The following is an 18,473-nucleotide window of genomic DNA, read 5'->3' as shown; positions in this document are numbered from 1 at the left end:
CCACTTTGGCCTTGAGAGCTTTGAACTGCCAGTTTCACATGTTGAAATACCAAAATTATCTCCTTTCACAATTAAAGTCTAAGGTAGATGCTTTGGCGGAAGGTATTGAGTGTAAAGAGTTGCAGGATTTAGTTCATGTTTCTGAACAGGTGGGTAAGCATTCTTTGCAATGTGGTTTTGATGCTGTGCAGGCCTCTTCGAGGGTGGCTGCCACTGGTTCGGTTCTTCGCAGGCACGCCTGGTTGAGGGATCAGAATTTAGCTGAGCATGTGAAAACAAGGATTTTAGATGCTCCCTTACAATCTGATGTGTTGTTTGGTTCGCCTGTTGAAGCAGTTCTAAAGAAAATGGAAGACAAGGCTAAGTCTATGCAGACTGTTAAAGATTTTTGCAGGTTCAGCCTCCAAGTTTAGTAGAAATTACCAAGGGGTGGACATATCCTGCTTATGATTCCCAGTCTAGGGGTAGGTCTAGACGTGGTAGAGGCAGAGCTCAAGGTTCTTTTAGGCCTAGAATAGGGAGTTCACCTGCTCAGTCTTCTGGTGAGGGCAGGGGTCAGTCCTTTCAACAGACACAATGACCTGCCTTTTCAGCTGCCAGAATCTTCTCGGCTGGCAGCACCTTTGGGAGGAAGGTTGGTACTTTTCAAAGAAAACTGGAGTTTAATTACCCAAGACAGATGGGTATTGGATATCATTCACCACGGTTACAGGTTTTATTTCCATACCTTGCCTCCTTTCAAAGGCATGCCAGACATTCCTCCTCAACAAGGGAAAGAGGCTCACAAGCAAATTTCTCTGTTGCTCCAAATAGGGGCCATTCAGCCGGTTCCTGTGCCAGAAAGGGGCCTAGGATTTTATTCTCGCCTGTTCCTAGTACCAAAAAAGGGGAACACGTGGAGACCAATTTTGGATCTGTCTATCCTCAACACTTATCTGGACATTCCCAAGTTCAAAATGTTGACGTTACAACAGCTTTTACCTCTGCTGGGCAAAGATCACTGGATGGTAACTTTGGATCTCAAGGAAGCTTACCTTCATGTTCCTATCAGACTAATTTGCAGGAAGTATCTGCGCTGAGCTGGGAATTCTCATTATCAGTTCTCTGCATTGCCCTTTGGCTTATCTACTGCCCAGAGTATTCACAAAGGTTCTGGCTCCAGTGATAGCTTTCTTCAGGCTAAAAGGAATACAAATCTATCCTTATTTGGACGATTGCCTGATTCTGGCTCAAGGAAGGGACGTGCTTCTTCAGCATTTGGAATATGTGATAGCAGTGCTAAGATGCCTAGGGTATTCTGTGAACGAAATAAAGTCCAGTCTAGTACCCTCTCAAGACATGTGCTTTCTGGGTGTGAGACTGAATACAGCAACCCAGATGGCCTTTTAACCCCGGACAAACAAAAGAATCTTTCTCTTTACTTCCATCAACTATCTCATCAGTCCGGGCTGACTGCAAGGACAGTCCTTCAAGCCTTAGGGTTCATGGCATCTTGTATTCTGGTACTTCCCAATGCCAAACTGCATATGAGGAAGCTACAATGGTATCTCAAAATGTATGGACACAGCACTGCCAGGATTTGGACACTGTCATTCAAATAATACCTTGCATTCAAAAGGAATTTTTGTGGTGGGCTCAGGAATGTCACCTAAACAAGGGACTCTCTGTGACCCGGCCAGAGGCGAGTCAGATTCTAACGACAGATGCCTCAGACACAGCTTGGGGAGCTCATCTGAATGGAAAGTGGATACAAGACAAGTGGCCTGCCAGACTGCAGCATCTACATATCAACATGAAGGAGATGTTAGCAGTCCAGTTTGCATTACTGGCTTTCAAGGATTTACTTCTTCCAGGGCAGGTGTTGATTCTAACAGACAACACAACTGTCATGTGGTACATCAACAAACAAGGGGAACACATTCTTATCCTCTATGCAGGCAAGCAATGATTTTGTGGGAGAGCTTGCAGCTGAATCTTCAAGCAAGGTTTCTGCCAGGAGCACAGAACTCCTTAGCAGATGTGTTAAGCAGGCAAATCATGGATCCCCGTGGAAACTGGATCTTCATGTATTTCAGACATTGACAGTGTCATGGGGAACTCCAGACATAGATCTGTTCGCTTCTCCACTAAACCACCAGCTGCCAAAGTTTTGCACAAAGGTTTCATCACACAGCCTGGAAAGTGGATGCTCTTTCTTTCAGTTGGAAAAATCTTCATGTGTATGCCTTTCCACCTCTGCCTCTCCTCCCAAAGGTACTTCTAAAGGTCAGACAAGACAAGCCAAGGATGATTTTAATAGCTCCAGATTGGCCTCGCAGCACTGGTACCCATTGCTGAGGAGTCTGGTAAGGAAGCCTCCATGGCCCTTACCTTTGATTCCACACCTATTGTCTCAGAAGGACGGGCATCTGCTCAATGTCAAGCTTCACTCTCTTCATCTAACAGCTTGGCATATTCTGTTTTGAACCATAGCAGGTCTCAGCTTCCTCAACAAGTTTTGAATGTGATTATGGAAGCCAGAAGACCTAGTACAAGGAAAGTGTACGCAGGAAAATGGAAGAGATTTTTATTTTGGTGTGCAGCAAAGGATTTGGATGTTTGAGCCAAATTTGAGTGTGGCTCTTCAATATCTTACTGAGTTATTGGACAAAGGTTTGTCTTTCTCTTCCATTAAGATTCATGCTGCAGCAATTTCAGCTCACTATGATTGTGACCCACCATTGTTTTCTCATCCTTTGTTCAAGCAATTTCTTAGAGGGGCAAAGAATATAAGACCCCCGTAGAGCTCCTACTCCTGCTTGGGACCTCAATTTTGTGTTGGAGAAACTCACTCTACAACCTTTTGAGCCTGCAGCTACTGCTGAATTGAAATATTTGTCATGGAAGACTGCTTTTTTATTAGCCATTACATCTGCAAGAAGGGTGTCTGAATTGCAGGCCCTTATGGCGGTGGAGCCTTTCCTGATTTTTCATAAGGATAGGGTATCTTTATCCTTCCTTTATGCCTAAAGTGGTTTCTAGTGTGGCTTTAAACCAAACTATTCATTTGCCTACCTTTTATGCAGATCCCCAAAATAAGGGGGAAAAGATTTTGCACACTTTAGATGTACACAGGCAGTTATTATTTAAGCAGGACTAAGGATTTTAGGCAGTCTCAGCAGTTGTTTGTTTCTTTTGCTTTGAGTTCTCAGGGCAAGCCTGTGTCAAAACAAACTATTTCTAAGTGGATTGGGTTTTGCATTGCATTTTGTTATTCCCATCATGGCAAGGAGATTCCAGCTGGGATTAGGCCTCATTCCACTAGGGCTACTGCCACTTCAACAGCATTTCTAAGGGGGGTGGCAACTAAGGATATTTTGGAGGCAGCTACTTGGAGTTCAGTACATACTTTCTCTAAGCATTACCACCTTCCTCTCTACTCTAAATCTAGGGCTGGTTTTGCCACGGCTATTTTGCAGGGCATGTTGTCAGCTCCTGCTTCCTTATGATTTGCCAGCCTCCCTTACCTCTGCTTTGGGATTCTTGTTAGGATTGCAGCAATGTGGTATGAAGAACATAGTACAGTTTTGTACCTACCATAAATGTAGATGTTCAAGATCCACATTGCTGCAGTCCACCTCCTTCCCTCTGTGTTTAGGGGTGGTTGTGTGGGTGTGGTTATACTCTTGTAAATTTGTATATATTGTATATATATTTGGTGCAGGAGTGTGTGGTGTTTTTGGTTTTAGCCTTATCTTTTAGGGTCTTCTGACATCTGGGGCAAGAAAAGACTGAGGATATGACGCCGGTCATGCGCATTTGTACCCTGACGCCCTGACGCCAGACTAATGCACCTTGACCGTACTTTGGTATTCGGGCCGACTGGGACAGCGGACTACCCAAGTGTTAGGACTGCAGCAATGTGGATCTTCGAACATCTACATTTATGGTAGGTACAAAACTGTACTTTTTTGCCCTGAAACACAATTTCTAAATTTTTCTTTCTCAAAAACATTTTTAGAGCAAGTAAAACATCCGATATCTGACTTGTACGACTAGGTATAAATTTGAACCCCTTGCTAATTAAGTCAAAATGCTTTTCAGTAATATCTATACTACTATAATTGTAAGTACTAAAATCCTTTAGCGTGTATCTGTAACCATCCACTTTAATGCTTTTTAAAAGATTACCACATTCATAACCTTCATATATTTCCTTCCCATTTAATACCTCCTTCCGTTTGGGGGTCCCCTTTGGTAGTACTGTGCAGGTGTCTTTTACCTTAGCCACTCAGATCTCCTCATTTCTGGATCTTCTAAAGGGTGATTGGGTATTGCATGGTTGGGTGTATGGGTTATCATAAACGTGTTGACCATTACGTCCATCCCAACCTCCATGTGCCCTCCCCCAGTGTTCACAGTCTCTATCCAGATACGGTCACCCCTGGCCTTATCTAGGTTGGTAATAGTCTAACTTCAGTTTGGGGTATGTGTATTTGTCTTTATATTCAAGTAAATCCCTGTCAAGCTTTCTACACTTTCTTTTAAATAACACAAATCTTTCTTCAGTGTTTTTCTTGATGTCAAGATACTTGTTTTTTGCTCCCTCAATGGTGAACATGAGAGGTCTGTGGTTATAAGGGGGTTAAGTTTTTCTGTCTCCCCCTGGAGAATCTCTATTTTCCTGTCATTTTCTCTAATTATGGCCCTCATGATGTCATGCCCACATTTATCAAAAATTTTAATCAATTCATCATAAAAAATGGTACCTTCTTTAACGTTATTTGGATACTTGTGTACCCTTAATCCTTTAGATAAAATTCCCCTGGAAGTACATTTTTTTAAGTAGTAGTATCCAAGTAACGTTGAAGAAGGTACTATTTTTTATGATGAATTGATTAAAATTTTTCATAAATGTGGGCATGACATCATGACGGCCATAATTAGGGAAATGGAGATTCTCCAGGGGGAGATAGAAAAACTCAACCACCTTATAACCACGGACCTCATGTTCACTATCAAGGGTAAAAAAAACAAGTATCTTGATATCATGAAAAACACTGAAGAAAATTGTGTTATGTTATTTAAAAGAAATTGTAGAAAGCCTGATAGGGATTTACTTGAATATATAGACAAACGCACATACCCCAAACCGAACTTAGACTATTACCAACCCAGACAGAGCCAGGGGGGACAGTGTCAGGATAGGGATTATGAACACCAGGTGGGGAGGTTATATGGTGGTTGGGATGGACATATGATGGTCAACACGTCTACGGTAACACTTATACACCCAACCACACAGTACCCAATGACCCTTTAGAATATCCAGAATTATGTAGATATGAGAGGATAAGGCAAAAGACACCTGTACAGTGCTGCCAAAGGGGACCCCCAAATGGAAGGGGATGAATGTGGTAATCTTTTAGAAAGCATTAAAGTGGATGGTTACAGATACACGCTAAAGGATTTTAGTATTTACAATTATAGTAGTATAGATATTACCAAAAAGCATTTTGACTTATTTAGCAAGAGGTTCAAATTTATACCTAGTCGTAAAAGTCAGATATCAGATATTTTAATTGATCTAAAAATATTTTTGAGAAAGAAAAAATTAGAAATTTTTCTTTCAGGGCAAAAACATAGGTAATTCACACAATGACATCAGGAGGAAAAGTACCATGAACCCACCATTACACCCCCAATTAAAGAACTTTGAGGCCGAAGTGGAAATAGAACTAAGGGAGTCTATCAAGTATGGGAGAATGTAGTTTAATCTAACCAAGGAGGAGAATGAACTGTTAAAAACACTCATGGACAATGAATATGTCAGAGTCATGCAGATTGATAAAAAGGGGGAGGGGTGGTGTTCATGGATAGCATTGTGTATCCTAGTAAGATGTTGGACATATTAAATGATAACACTAGGTACGTTTGTGTATCGAAGAATGAAATCAGTTTAGCATATAGGGAGATGGACCTTATTTTAAAAGAAAGGTTAGATGAAGATTTAATTAATCGGGAATACCTATACATATCTGTCAATGGTCAGACCCAAAGTACCCTCCATTTTTGGAATCCCAAAAGTCCACAAGGATACTAGCGGCCCAGAGTGGCCGCTACTGGTTCAAAGACATACCCTTTGGCCAAGTATTTGGACCACAGGTTGAAAACCATTTGGACCACTCTAGGGGTGATACTAAAGGACTCTTGGGACTTTCTGAGGAGTGTGAATGATGACTTAGATGACGAAACATTGATATTTGTAACTCTGGATAGACAAGACTTATTTAATGTTATACCACATCAAATAGGTGTGGAGTGGTTTGGGGAGGCCCTCCACCAATATGGGAGACTTGATAGTAATGACTTTCTGGTTTGTATGGACCTTATGGATTTAGTGTTCAGACATAACTTCCTCTTTTTTGAAGGAGAGGTCTTTAAACAGACCTAAGGGGTAGCCACGGGGGCATGTTGTGCCCCCACCTATGCCAATATTGTCTTGTCAGTTTGGGAGGAGAAATTTGTATTTTCCTCAGTATACACCAGACTTTGGAAATACTATAGGCGTTATTTGGACATTTGCATTTTCTGGACGGAAACAAGCTGAGTTAATGGAATTTGTTAATTACCTTAACCAGACTACTGACTTTTTAAGGTTTACCCTATGCATTACACATAAATAAATGCACCATTTGAATGTTACTATACAGAAGATGGAAGGGGACAGGAAATTCAAGTCCGCCATATATCATAAGAATACTTTTTCCATTTCCTATCTTTATTTTACTAGTTTACATCACTTTAGACAAAAAAGAAGTATTCTCAAGGGTCAGTTTATACGCTGTTCAAGGATGACTTCTACCAATGATGACTATGAGATAGAAAGTCAGAAACTAAAAGAAATGTTTCTCGCTAGAAAGTACCCCCTAGAATTAATAGATGAAGTGATGAAGGAGGTACAAGATGGTAGATCTGGGAAATATGGTCTTATATTGGGTATAACAACCAAAGATAGGGGATACCAACCTAATTAAGGATGCCACAAAGGAATTTACCAACCAAAGGGGGAATGTTATCATGAATTTTAGTACGGACACCCAGGGCATCAGGGATGTTATTTCCAAAAACCGGCAGAAATTTGAGTGTTATTCTGATTTGGAAGTCTTATTTAAAACACCACTTCAGTTCACCTATAGGAAGGGTAGGAACTTAAAAGACCTATTAGAGAACAGGAAGGTATTGTCTAATAGTAGGAGAAATGGTACCTTTAAATGTGGGACTTGTTCCCAGTGTCCCTATGTCAAAAATAAGGAGACTGTAAGTATTGCAGGTAGAGACAGAGTTATAGAAGCAAACACCTTTTCCAACTGTCACAGTATGGGAGTTATTTCCAACTGTCACAGTATGGGAGTTATTTACCTTGCCACCTGTAAGTACTGTAGGGCATTTTATATAGGCAAAACTACCCGAAAGTTAAAAGGAAGATATATGACCAACATAATGAAATACAGAATTAGGAAACAAAAAACGCCCTGTATAAACATTCTTTAAATTGCATTAACACTAGGAGTTTTTTTGTTTTAGAAAAAGTCGAACAGGACCCAATGGGAGGTCCCTGGGCAAATAAGACAGAGGTCAGGGAAGTTTTCTCGCAGTTGGTATTAGAAGTCAACATATCCCCAGGCGTGAACGACACATTTCATTGTCCCATTTACTTAAGATGAGAGCTGCCAAATTGTAGACTTCTTTAAGGGTACATGTGCACTCGAAGGCAGTATTGTTCAGCAGCATTTTTGTGTTACACATTATAAGTTTTATATTTTTATATTTACTGTTTTTAATTTTTATGTTTTATTTTTACTTTCACATTGTATTATTATTGAAGTCACAGAATTTAGAAAGGGCTTAGTACAACAGATAGCTGTTTTATGTGACTTTATATTTTATCTTGTAATGGGATTTATCCTGCTTGATGGAATAATTGTTTAATGGATTAATAAACTGATGATGGGAAGGGTTTTAGGGTATAAAAAGGAAGGTTAAGCAACATGCTTGTATCATCTGACGAAGTCCTTGGGAACGAAAACGCAAAGAATTTGTAGTGCGTTAATGGTCATTAAATTGCTGCCTGCCTGAGCCACAGTCTCGTGCATTTTTCAGACCCCCCCCCTAGTGTTTGCTGTCTTAATTTAAAATATGTGCATTGAAAACATGTCCTCAGGACTCAGTAACAGCATTTTTAAGGTTAAATGGATACCTTGATAAATGAAAATTTGTGAGATTTTGATAAAAATTTAAGCAGAGAAGTTTATGAGAGAAGATTAGTCTGAGTATTTGTTAGGTGGAGTTTTCAGCACAAAGTTTTGGTTAGGGCAATTTAACGGGCATGGATGCCTGTTTGTTGACTGAGGGTTTTGGAGAAAAGCCAAGGAGCTCCACATTTATAAATAAAGGGACATGATAAATAGTAATAAGCACTGAGGACTAGAAGAGAAGATTTTAGAAGAAAAAGCGTTACGATAGATAGAATGGTATATAGTAGAACTTTATGGATATTTTCAAGAACTGGAGTGGTAAATGTGATGCAAGTGGAAAAGTGATATAACCTGCTTTCATTGCCAGTAAAGGAGTTTTAAACTGAAGGAAAGATGCATAATTTAAAGATATCCTCTTCTAAATATCAAGAAGTGTCTTGATGGATGTCCAGAAGGGTAGCATTATGCAATTAAGAAGATAAAGGAATGGCACTGTGATGTGAAGGTGGAAGCTGTAAGATTCAAAGGTGTAAGATGTGTGTGTGGAACTGAATGGAACTGCGTGTCATTATGATGTGAAAGCACTATTTAAATTTTTTGCCCCTCGAATTACAGTGGTAAAAAAAAGAGTTTGTTAAAAAATATTTTAAGTATTATGGAGGCTTGAGTGGTTAAAGTAGTGCATTGTTAGGGAGTGTGCTTTTAAGCTTAAACCGGGTCTCTTCCCCACTCTCACTGCTTGTAATTAGTGCATACTCCAGAGCTGGTTCTTGGTCTCTTAATGCACAGCAGTCCATTGTGTGCCCCTGCCCCATGTGGACATAGGTCTCCTGTCAGCAGTGGTCAAGGCTCTCCATCATCCAGGTCCTGTGGTAACTGTCTAAGTAATGGCATCATCATCTCTAGTGAATGATATCCTCTTTTGGATAGACCCTGTGACTTATAAGGAAAAGCTTTGATGGTATGGCAGGTGAATCTTCTGACATGTAGAGGTTTAAGATCCCTAACTAGTCATCATCCCTGCACTATGTTCAGGCTGTCCTAGTAAAGAAAGGCTCTGGATAAATTTGACATCTTCCCAGTGTTTGTACTCCATGAACACTTATGTGATTCTTTCTATGGCTTTAACAGTGGGATAGTATCCATCCATCTTCGGTTTTGACTACTCTTATGACTTACCTAGGGTCACAGGTTTAGGCATGTGCTTGTGCAGGATGTTTTGAGATCATCTTCACTGATAGAGGGACTCAGAAACAAAATCTTGCATACCCACTTTTTGGAGGGAAGGGATATTCAGCCCATCTGGCTTAGGACCTGGGTAATGACCTGCTGAGGAGAAATAAGACTTTTTTTTTAGTAAAGTGCTTCTGTCCATTGCTCTGTATTCTAGACCTTTCTGCCCCTCCGACAGGAAGAAGCTTTCTTATCATTAGAGGAAGGACCTCAGCCATCACTCTTGCTGTGTCGATGTTTGGGCAAAATTATCCAAATTAATTGCATCCTAGGTTGTCCTGCTGCAGTGTGAACTCCACTGTGGGAAGTTTTTTAATGGGAGTCTCAGTGAGCACAGTATGGTTTTGAGAATCATTGCAAAGATCCATCAGGTCCTAAATCGTTGTCACCTTTGACCAATGCCTGAAGCTTATCTGTTCTGTTCTGTTCTGGAAAGGGCTGCATTAGCATGCTAGTCCATTTCAGTGGACCTGTTGGAACAAGCCCTGACCTCGTTTGTCTGAGTAGTTGTAGAAGCTGCTTGGTGTTGGAGGAGTGACAAGTGTTTACTCCTGTGTCTTTATTTTCCCATTGTAGACCTTGGTAACTTCAGTCAGCACATTCTGGACATTCAGTTCCAGATAGTCACCCCATGAAATGTTGTTTTTGCTCTACAAGATGCATGGATGGTGCTCTTGATATAGTGGACTCCTTTTGGCATATCATTACTTGTGACTCATGCACAAGACTTCTGTAGTCCACTGTGTATGGTTATCACTTCAGTAGAAAATATTTAATTTATTCTTTTGTCAGCTGTTAGTCTTCTTCACCGTGCTTAGCTGTGGCAGTCAAATCTTTGCAAAAGTCTCTCTGATGTTTTCTTATTTTTCTTTCACCCAAATTGCCTCCTGATTGCTTCTTCCAGAAAGCCTCAGCAGGCTTTTCTCATTTAGACTCTTGGACTTGGTCCCTGATGGTGACCATAAATTAAAAGCATTTTTTTTGCTCCCAGTCTGAGGAAGCCTTTCATTAGGGCAAAGTTAAACATAATACATAGTCATTGGTACCCTTCAAAAGAGCCCTGGAGGACATCAGCATAGTGGTTGTATGACTTTATGGAGACAGAACAACTGCTACCTCCTTTTCTAATGGGAGAGAAGCATTTGTAATTGTTATGTCAACACTTTCCAGATGAACTGACAATAGTGTTGTCTTTTACCATTTAGTGGTTTGTTCACTGGAAAATGCTGCTGTCAAAACCAACTCTGCTTGATAAGTGTCAGCCCTCTGTGCTTGATTCAGTAACATCTCAGTTGTTGTCTGGTTCTCAGTGTACACTTTCAAAAAGCCTTATGGACTTGATTTTGACTTCTGATATATATGGGAAATTAGTAGTCCAAGACTCAGCTATATAACTTACGTGTTTGTGTTCACCTTTGGCTACTTAACCGTTACAGCGCATTACTGCTGTGGATCCATCCCAACATATAACATCTTGGAGAAGGTCCTTGCTTTCAGGTTTAACAGATAGTCTTACCATATCAATTAAACATATAACCAAATACACCTTGGTGGGTGAGTATTACTCTTCCTCCATTCCTCTCTTGGATGAGTGATCTTCATTGACATTTCATCTAAGTTAGGAAAGGATATAGTTTTACGCAACTTGTTTAATAATATAGTATCAGATTTACATTATTTTGTGATTTGCAGGAATGTGCTATCTGGTTGCATAAGGTCAAACCGGTGAATTCTGGAAATGCATGGGCTTCTGTAGCCTGACCATTATGATGTACTTCGTGTTTCACTGTTGCAGTCATCACACTTGGGTTATCTGCCTGCAAGTAGCCCTCAGTCGGCCCAAATACCAGAGTCTTGGGATTTCTTCGTCAGATGCTGTCACCTCTTCCATGATGTCAGGTCGCCAATGGTATAAAACATGCAGCCGACTCCAGTACATCAGCTTTTCTTGCCGAGCAGAGCCCAAAGCAGTTTACAAGTGCCGGTTGGCCACTACCTGAAATTTTCGTTATTCAGGTTTCAGACCCAAAGTCTTCTAAAGCTAAGTACCCCGTTGGGGATCCTTTTTTCTTGCCCTAACCGATGTCATAAAAAGTTAATAATTGTCTTGCCTGTGGAAAGCAAATACCTCACAGAGATTTTCATTCTTACTATGTCACCTGTTTAGGCCCAGACCACAACGTTCCTCTCTGTCGGTTTTGTGCCCTGTTCAACACCTGAAGTATTCGTTGTCGGGATATCTCTGTCAATAAATTCGTTCGCTCTCATTCTCCATATTCCAAAATGGCTTCGATAAGCCATCTGACTACCAACCTTCCAAAAAAACGTAAGGATAAAGACAGAGACAGACCCCAGAGGTCCAAAACTGTCGCCGATGGTTCCGTTAAGCTAATTGCCAGTCCGCCGGTACTCAGTGAGGCGCTTTCGCAGCCCCTGATACCCGCTTCTTCAGATTCGCAGGCCTCTACTGAGACCCACGACTGTGGAACCTGTGGATGTCTCTACCTTGGATGGGTCCGGAGCCGCTGTGCAGGCACCAGCTTCTGAGGGTGTATTCAGACCTTCCGATGTTCGTATTAAAGCAACTACTTCATTTCTGAATAAAACTACCGAATTTCTCAAGCCCAGAGTTCGCACTACGCCTAGGTAACCAACGACCAAAGCGCATTCTCAAGCTCCCATACCACAGAAACAAATGCTTAGAATGGCTGAAGACCTTATTACTTTAATTAAGGGGAAGCCAGCTTTCCCCCTTTAAAAGACAAAGAATTGATTTTCCTTCTGATTCTACAGATCATAAGTCTGATGGCTGTGACCCCTCAGATTACCAGGACATACCCTTAATCTACCTGTGCAGGTTCAAATGCAGAGGATTCCATTCCCTCTGCCTCCCCACAGAGGACATTTCTTTTGGTGAAACCCTGCATACCCTCAGAGAGCATTTCAGCTGGAGACTGGAGAGCAGTCCAAAAAGAGACTCGGGGATTTTTTAAACTTGCCTCAGCACAGGCCTCTAGCTATCCCCCCTGTTCTGGAAATTGTAGATGTCTTCATGGAGTCCAGTCTTACCCCTGATACTTTGCCACTAGCTCCTAGAAAGCCTGACAGGTACTACAGGGTACCTGACTCTCACAAATTTCTATTTAAAAATCCCACTACGGATCCAGAGACCATTTCCCAGGGACCTAAAGGTATTAAGGCTACTACAGCCCAAAACCCTACCCCTTCGGACAGGGAGTCTAAGGCTTTAGACAGACAGGGTAAGAAGGTATATACCTCTGCAGCTCTTGCCATCAGGGCTTTAAATTGCCAGTTTCACATGTTGAAGTACCAGCAGCATATTATGGAACTAATTAAACAAAAAATGATGTTGATTCCTGATTGTGCAGAACATAAAGATTTACAAGAGTTAATACATTCTGCAAACCAAGTTGGAAAACATACTTTGCAGTGTGCTTTTTATGCCTTCGAAGCATCTTGCAGGGCTGCTGTCACTGGGTCTGTTCTTAGAAGGCATGTTTGGCTGAAGGAACAAATCTTGCCAGACCATGTCAAAGCAAAATTACTAGATGCTCCATTATACCAATAACGTTTGTTTGGCACTAAAGCAGAAGAAGTTCTTAAAATGATGGAGGAAAAAGCTAAATCTATGCAAACTGTTAAATATTTCCTAACAGGTACAGCCACCTAAATTCAGTAGGCATTGGCCTTCAAAAGGACTGGTCCTTTCCAGTCCCTCCCAGACCTTCTCAGTCCAAACCCAGGGGCAGCAGACCACCAATACTACAGTCTCAGGGTATGCGCAGATCTAAACAATGGAGTGCTCCCATCTCAAAAACAGGGAGTGATAAGCCACCCTCTTATGGAAAAAGTTCACAATGACTTGTCCTTCTTCCTTCCCAGCCATGCCCAAGTACTTGCACCCCTAGGAGGAAAACTCACCCTGCATGCAAAAAACTGGGAGTGCATTACCCAGGACAGATGGGTCTTAAGCAGTGTATCCCAGGGATACAGATTCTACTTCCACTCACTGCCAACCCCAAGTGGATTGCCAGACCTCCCCCCAAACCAGTGGGCAGAGGCCCAAAAGCAAGTACTTTCTCTTCTCAGTATCAGGGCTATTCAACCTGTTCCAACAGAGCAAAGGGGACAGGGTTTCTACTTCATACTGTTTCTGGTGCCCAGAAAAGAAAACACTTGGCACCCTATCCTAGATCTGTCAATTCTCAACACCTTCCTGGTGGTACCAACATGCTTACTCTCCCAACAGCTGCTTCCTATGCTAGCCAAGGACTCCTGGCTGCTCACCCTAGACTTATGGACTTAAAGGAAGCTTATCTGCACATCCCCATAAGGGAATCTTGCAGGAAATATCTACATTTCAGGGCAGGCTCTATGCACTATGAGTTCTCTGCACTTCCCTTTGGCTTATCTACTGCACCCACGGTATTCACAAAATGCCTGGCTCCAGCCATTGCATACTGCAGGCAGAGAAAAATTCAAATTTACTCATACTTGGATGATTGCCTGATTCAGGCGGACAGTCAGGAACTGCTGCTTCAGCACCCGACATTTGTAAAGAGACTCCTAACTTCTCTGGGGTATACCATCAACGAAAAGAAATCACATCTGGTACCCAGCCAAAAAATTGTATTCCTGGGAGCAAGCTTGAACACAACTTCCCAGATGGCATTCCTCACTCCAGAAAAACAGGTTTATTTGACAAACTACTTCAAATTACTGGCCACCCAAACCCAGCTATCTGCAAGAAAAATACTGCAAGTCCTAGGGTTCATGGCCTCATGCATTCTTCTAATTCCATATGCAAGACTGCATATGAGGAAACTTTAATGGTACTTAAAAAGTCTCTGGTGTCAACATTCTCAGGATCTGGAAACAGTGATTCCTATCATTCCTTGCCTAAGGACAGAGTTCCTTTGGTGGGCAGAGGCCTGCTACCACAACAAGGGACTCCCTTTCACTCAACCCCCTGCCGCCCAAACCCTGACAACAGACGCATCAGACTGTGCATGGGGAGCTCACATGGCATTCAAATGCATTCAAGGCGAATTGGAGCCCAAGACAAATGCACCTGCATATCAATCAAAAAGAAATGTTAGCTGTACAGAATGCACTGACAGCCTTCAAATACTTTATCCTTCCAGGACAACTCTTGATAAAGACAGACAACACCAGTTATGTGGTACATAAACAAGCAGGGGGGGAACTCATTCCTACCCACTCTGCAGGTTAACCATGGCTCTGTGGAACACAGCCTTGAGCAATCAAGTGCACCTGTAAGCTCAGTTCCTGCCAGACAAACAAAATTCACTGGCAGATGACTTAAGCAGAAATCTAATGGACCCACACGAGTGGAAACTGGAACCCAACTCATTCAAGCTTCTAATCCACAGGTGGGAGACGCCAGAGGTGGACCTCTTTGCTTCCCCTCACAGAACCATCAATTGAGCAAATTCTGCACCAGACCTCCCCACAGCCAAGCATGGAAAGTGGATGCCCTATCCTTTACATGGGAAAACCTCTCAATCTGTGCCTTTCCCCGTCTGCCCCTCCTCTTGAAAGTACTACTCAAGATCAAACAGGATAGGCCAAGGACAATCCTGATTGCACCAGACTGGCCACGCCAGCACTGGTATGCCACCCTGGCACCTGCATCAGACCTCTTCCCTGCTGTCCCAGCAGGAGGGCCAGATTTTGCACACTCACCTGCAAACCCTAAACTAGCAGCTTGGCTCATTCCATGAATACATCACCAGCAACCCTCTGCAAACAGGTGCTGGATGTCATCCTTAAGGCCAGGAGGCCTAGTACTAGGAAATCCTATTCAGAAAAGTGGAAAAGATACTGTTCTTGGAGCCAGTCTCAGGGAAAGGACACAACCGTGCCCACCTTACCTCAAATCCTAGATTATCTATCAGAACTGCTCCACAAAGGCCTATCCTGCTATTCTGTTAAGATTCATGCCTCTGCCATGTCAGCTCATTACAATACTGAGCCACCCTTCTTCTCTCACCCTCTGGTCAAACAGTTCCTGAGAGGAGCTAACAATCTAAGACAACTGAGGAGAGCTCCCACTCTAGCCTGGGACCTTAACTTTGTACTAGAGAAGCTCACTCTCCACCCCCCCCCCCACAAGAGAAGCTCACTCTCCACCACCCCCCCCTTTGAGCCTGCTGCTACAGCAGAGTTAAAATTCCTCTCTTGGAGTTGCAGACCCTTATGGCTGTGGAACCCTTCATTATCTTCCATGCGGACAGGGTTTCCCTCAGGACTAACCCATCATTTATGCCCAAGGTGGTGTCCAGTGTGGGTTTAAACCAGTCCATCCATTTACCAACCTTTTAACCTAATCCTCAGAATAAAGGGGAAAGGATCCTGCACTCCTTGGACATGCGCAGGCAGCTTAGGTTCTACCTTGACAGGACTAAACCTTTCAGAAAATCTGACCATCTGCTAGTCAGCTTTGCTACAGGGGCAGAGGGCAAGGCCATTTCAAAGCAAACCATCTCTAAATGGATAGCACACTGCATCCGTTTCTGCTACAATCACCATGGAAAACCTACTCTACAGGGAATCAGAACCCATTCCACTAGGGCTACCTCAACCTCTACAGCATTTCTCAGGGGAGTCCCTACCAGGGACATCCTGGAAGATGCAACCTGGAGTTCTGTACACACCTTCACCAAGCATTACCTCTTGCCTATCTTTTCTAAATCCAGAGCTGGATTTGCTACAGCAGTCTTGCAAGGCCTGCTAGCCAGCCCTAATACTACTTGACTGCCTCCACCCTTCCTCAGCTTTGGGAATCAACCCAAGTGTGATGACTGCAACAGTGAAACACGAAGAACATAGTACAGTTGTGTACACTTACCATAAATGTAGATGTTCTAGTGTATTCATTGTTGCAGTCTGGTTACCCTCCCTCCAGACCCCTGACTTTTCTATACTTTCTACCTATCCTCTTTTTTGGCCATATCTTATGGCAGTGGTATTTACTTTTTACTGGAGGTGTTCCACACCATGTAATTGCTTCCTATTTTGGGGGCTCCTGACATCTGGGGCAAGAAAAACTGATGTAATGGCATCAGCTGCATGTTTTATACCCCTGATGACCTCACGTCATGGAAGCGGCGACAGCATCCGATGCATAAATCCCAAGACTCTGGTATTCAGGCCGACTGAGGGCTACCTCTAGGCAGATAACCCAAATGTGATGACTGCAACAGTGAATGCACTCGAACATCTACATTTATGGTAAGCGTTTTGTAGGGTAGTGGATTTATGTTTGAGACATTGCTGTTTTGAGAGAGGATATAACCAAGTAAAATTCACTCTGTAAGCAAAACAAAAACAGAAGAGCTTGAATATGCAGAATAATGCTTAATAAGTTGTTATATGTAGTTTGCTTGTTTCCCTCTTTTTTATGTATATTGAGACAGCTAAAGCTGTTTTTTTCTCTTTTCAGGTCTCCACTGGAAAGAAGCTGGTCGTCTGGACCAGTTAACCTGGAAAACGGATTATGAGTTTGGAAATGAACTGTATGAAAGGTGGCAAAAAAGTAAAAACTGTGAAACTTGCTGGTATGTGCTTTTCATTAGTACTGTTATTACAACAACAACATTGTTACTGCAATATCTGAGCACTTTTCACTGTACTCATCAACATTTTTTGTGGCAATCACACTGCAGTTTGTTCCTGTAAACAACCCTGTCTGCATCCCTGTTACCATGTGTCTAAATCTTATTGCTGGTTTGGACTAACTGGTTGTGGGATCATGATAATCCCTTTTTAAATAGCTTTCTTTTAGGAACTTGCATTATTCCAAAAAACATTACATTCCAAAGGTCACACACAAAACTCTTGTGACTAGCAGCATGTTTGCTAGCACAGCACTGTCTAAGGTCAGTGCCTCATAATGTCTTGGTCTATAGACACAGATCACTATGTTCTGTTGTAGTTTCACCCCACTATTATTTCATGATTTCTTTTTAGGGCATTAAACTTCTGTTTGCTTAGTACAGTGTCAGGTTACTGTGCAGTGTTGATGGCTAATAGAATACCAGTCTGTGACTCGAGAGCTGGAAGGCAGTTCAGGAAGAGTGAATATTGAGTGGTTGACATCAGCTGTCTTTCCTTAGTGGGAGGAAGTAGGTTTTTGGTGTAGCTGGGGGTTACTATCTGGAGAACAGTGTTCCCACAGGTGTGTGTGTGCTGCTGCATGTTAGCAGAAGGGCTGAGCCAGTGCATAAAGGGTTCTATAGGCATGTGGTGTGGCACATGTAGCATCATTACACACACCTTCCTCCTGGAGTAGGGCAGCTGTCAGCCTCCAGTGTGCCATTTCCTTGCGTAAATATGCAAAATCCTTCCATGAACTTTGGTATGATGGCCCTTTCCCTGTTTGTGTAACAAGTCAATTGGGAAAGGAGTAAGAGAATGAGTGTCGTCTACAGTAGTAAATTGTTAAATGCATAGCACTTAGTCTGTCCTTTTATATTTGTCATTCACAGTAAAACTCTCGTGTAGACTGCACATTTACAGTATATATATATGTTGTTAGTGGCCATCCTTGTGAGCATTTCTTTGATTACTAGTCATTAAGCTGTCAGTTCAGAGATACAATTTGCATTTTGTAGTTTTTTTAATAAAGTCACTATTTTGATGTGAAGTCATCAGATTGTTTTAATTCTTTAGTGAAAAGATGGTTCAGCTGCAGAGATGCTTGAAAAAATGGACTGGGACATTTTTCTGAATGTCACAGGAGAAAGTGCCTTAAAGATGTAAAACAGTTTTGCTTGTTGAGAAGAGAGGATGGATAGAGTAGCAGCAGTGAAGGAGAAGTTCAGGAATTATTTTATGCTTCGAAGAAACTTGCCATTTATTCTTCACTTGCAGCCTGGTTTCATGGTGTAGCAGAATGAAGCCCTGACTCGCCAAGTTCAATTAATGTTTCAGATACTTAGAGGAGCCAGATGAGGGAGG

General features: G+C 42.2%; 1 protein-coding gene across 1 annotated transcript in view; it reads left to right on the top strand.

Annotated features, from left to right (window-relative positions):
- TMEM131L (transmembrane 131 like) overlaps positions 1 to 18,473 on the top strand; it is a gene marked incomplete in the record, with an annotated part of 1,995,267 nt that overhangs the window by 1,087,253 nt on the left and 889,541 nt on the right. Inside the window, 1 exon segment of the mRNA XM_044062407.1 lies at positions 16,957 to 17,071. Within this exon segment, the coding sequence (XP_043918342.1) occupies positions 16,957 to 17,071 (115 nt within the window).

The sequence above is a fragment of the Protopterus annectens genome, chromosome 2.part1, assembly GCF_019279795.1.
Source record: "Protopterus annectens isolate FY-2018-M chromosome 2.part1, PAN1.0, whole genome shotgun sequence".
NCBI lineage: Eukaryota > Metazoa > Chordata > Ceratodontiformes > Protopteridae > Protopterus > Protopterus annectens.
Note: the sequence above shows the minus strand (reverse complement) of the source record. Positions and strands in the feature narration are given on the sequence as shown.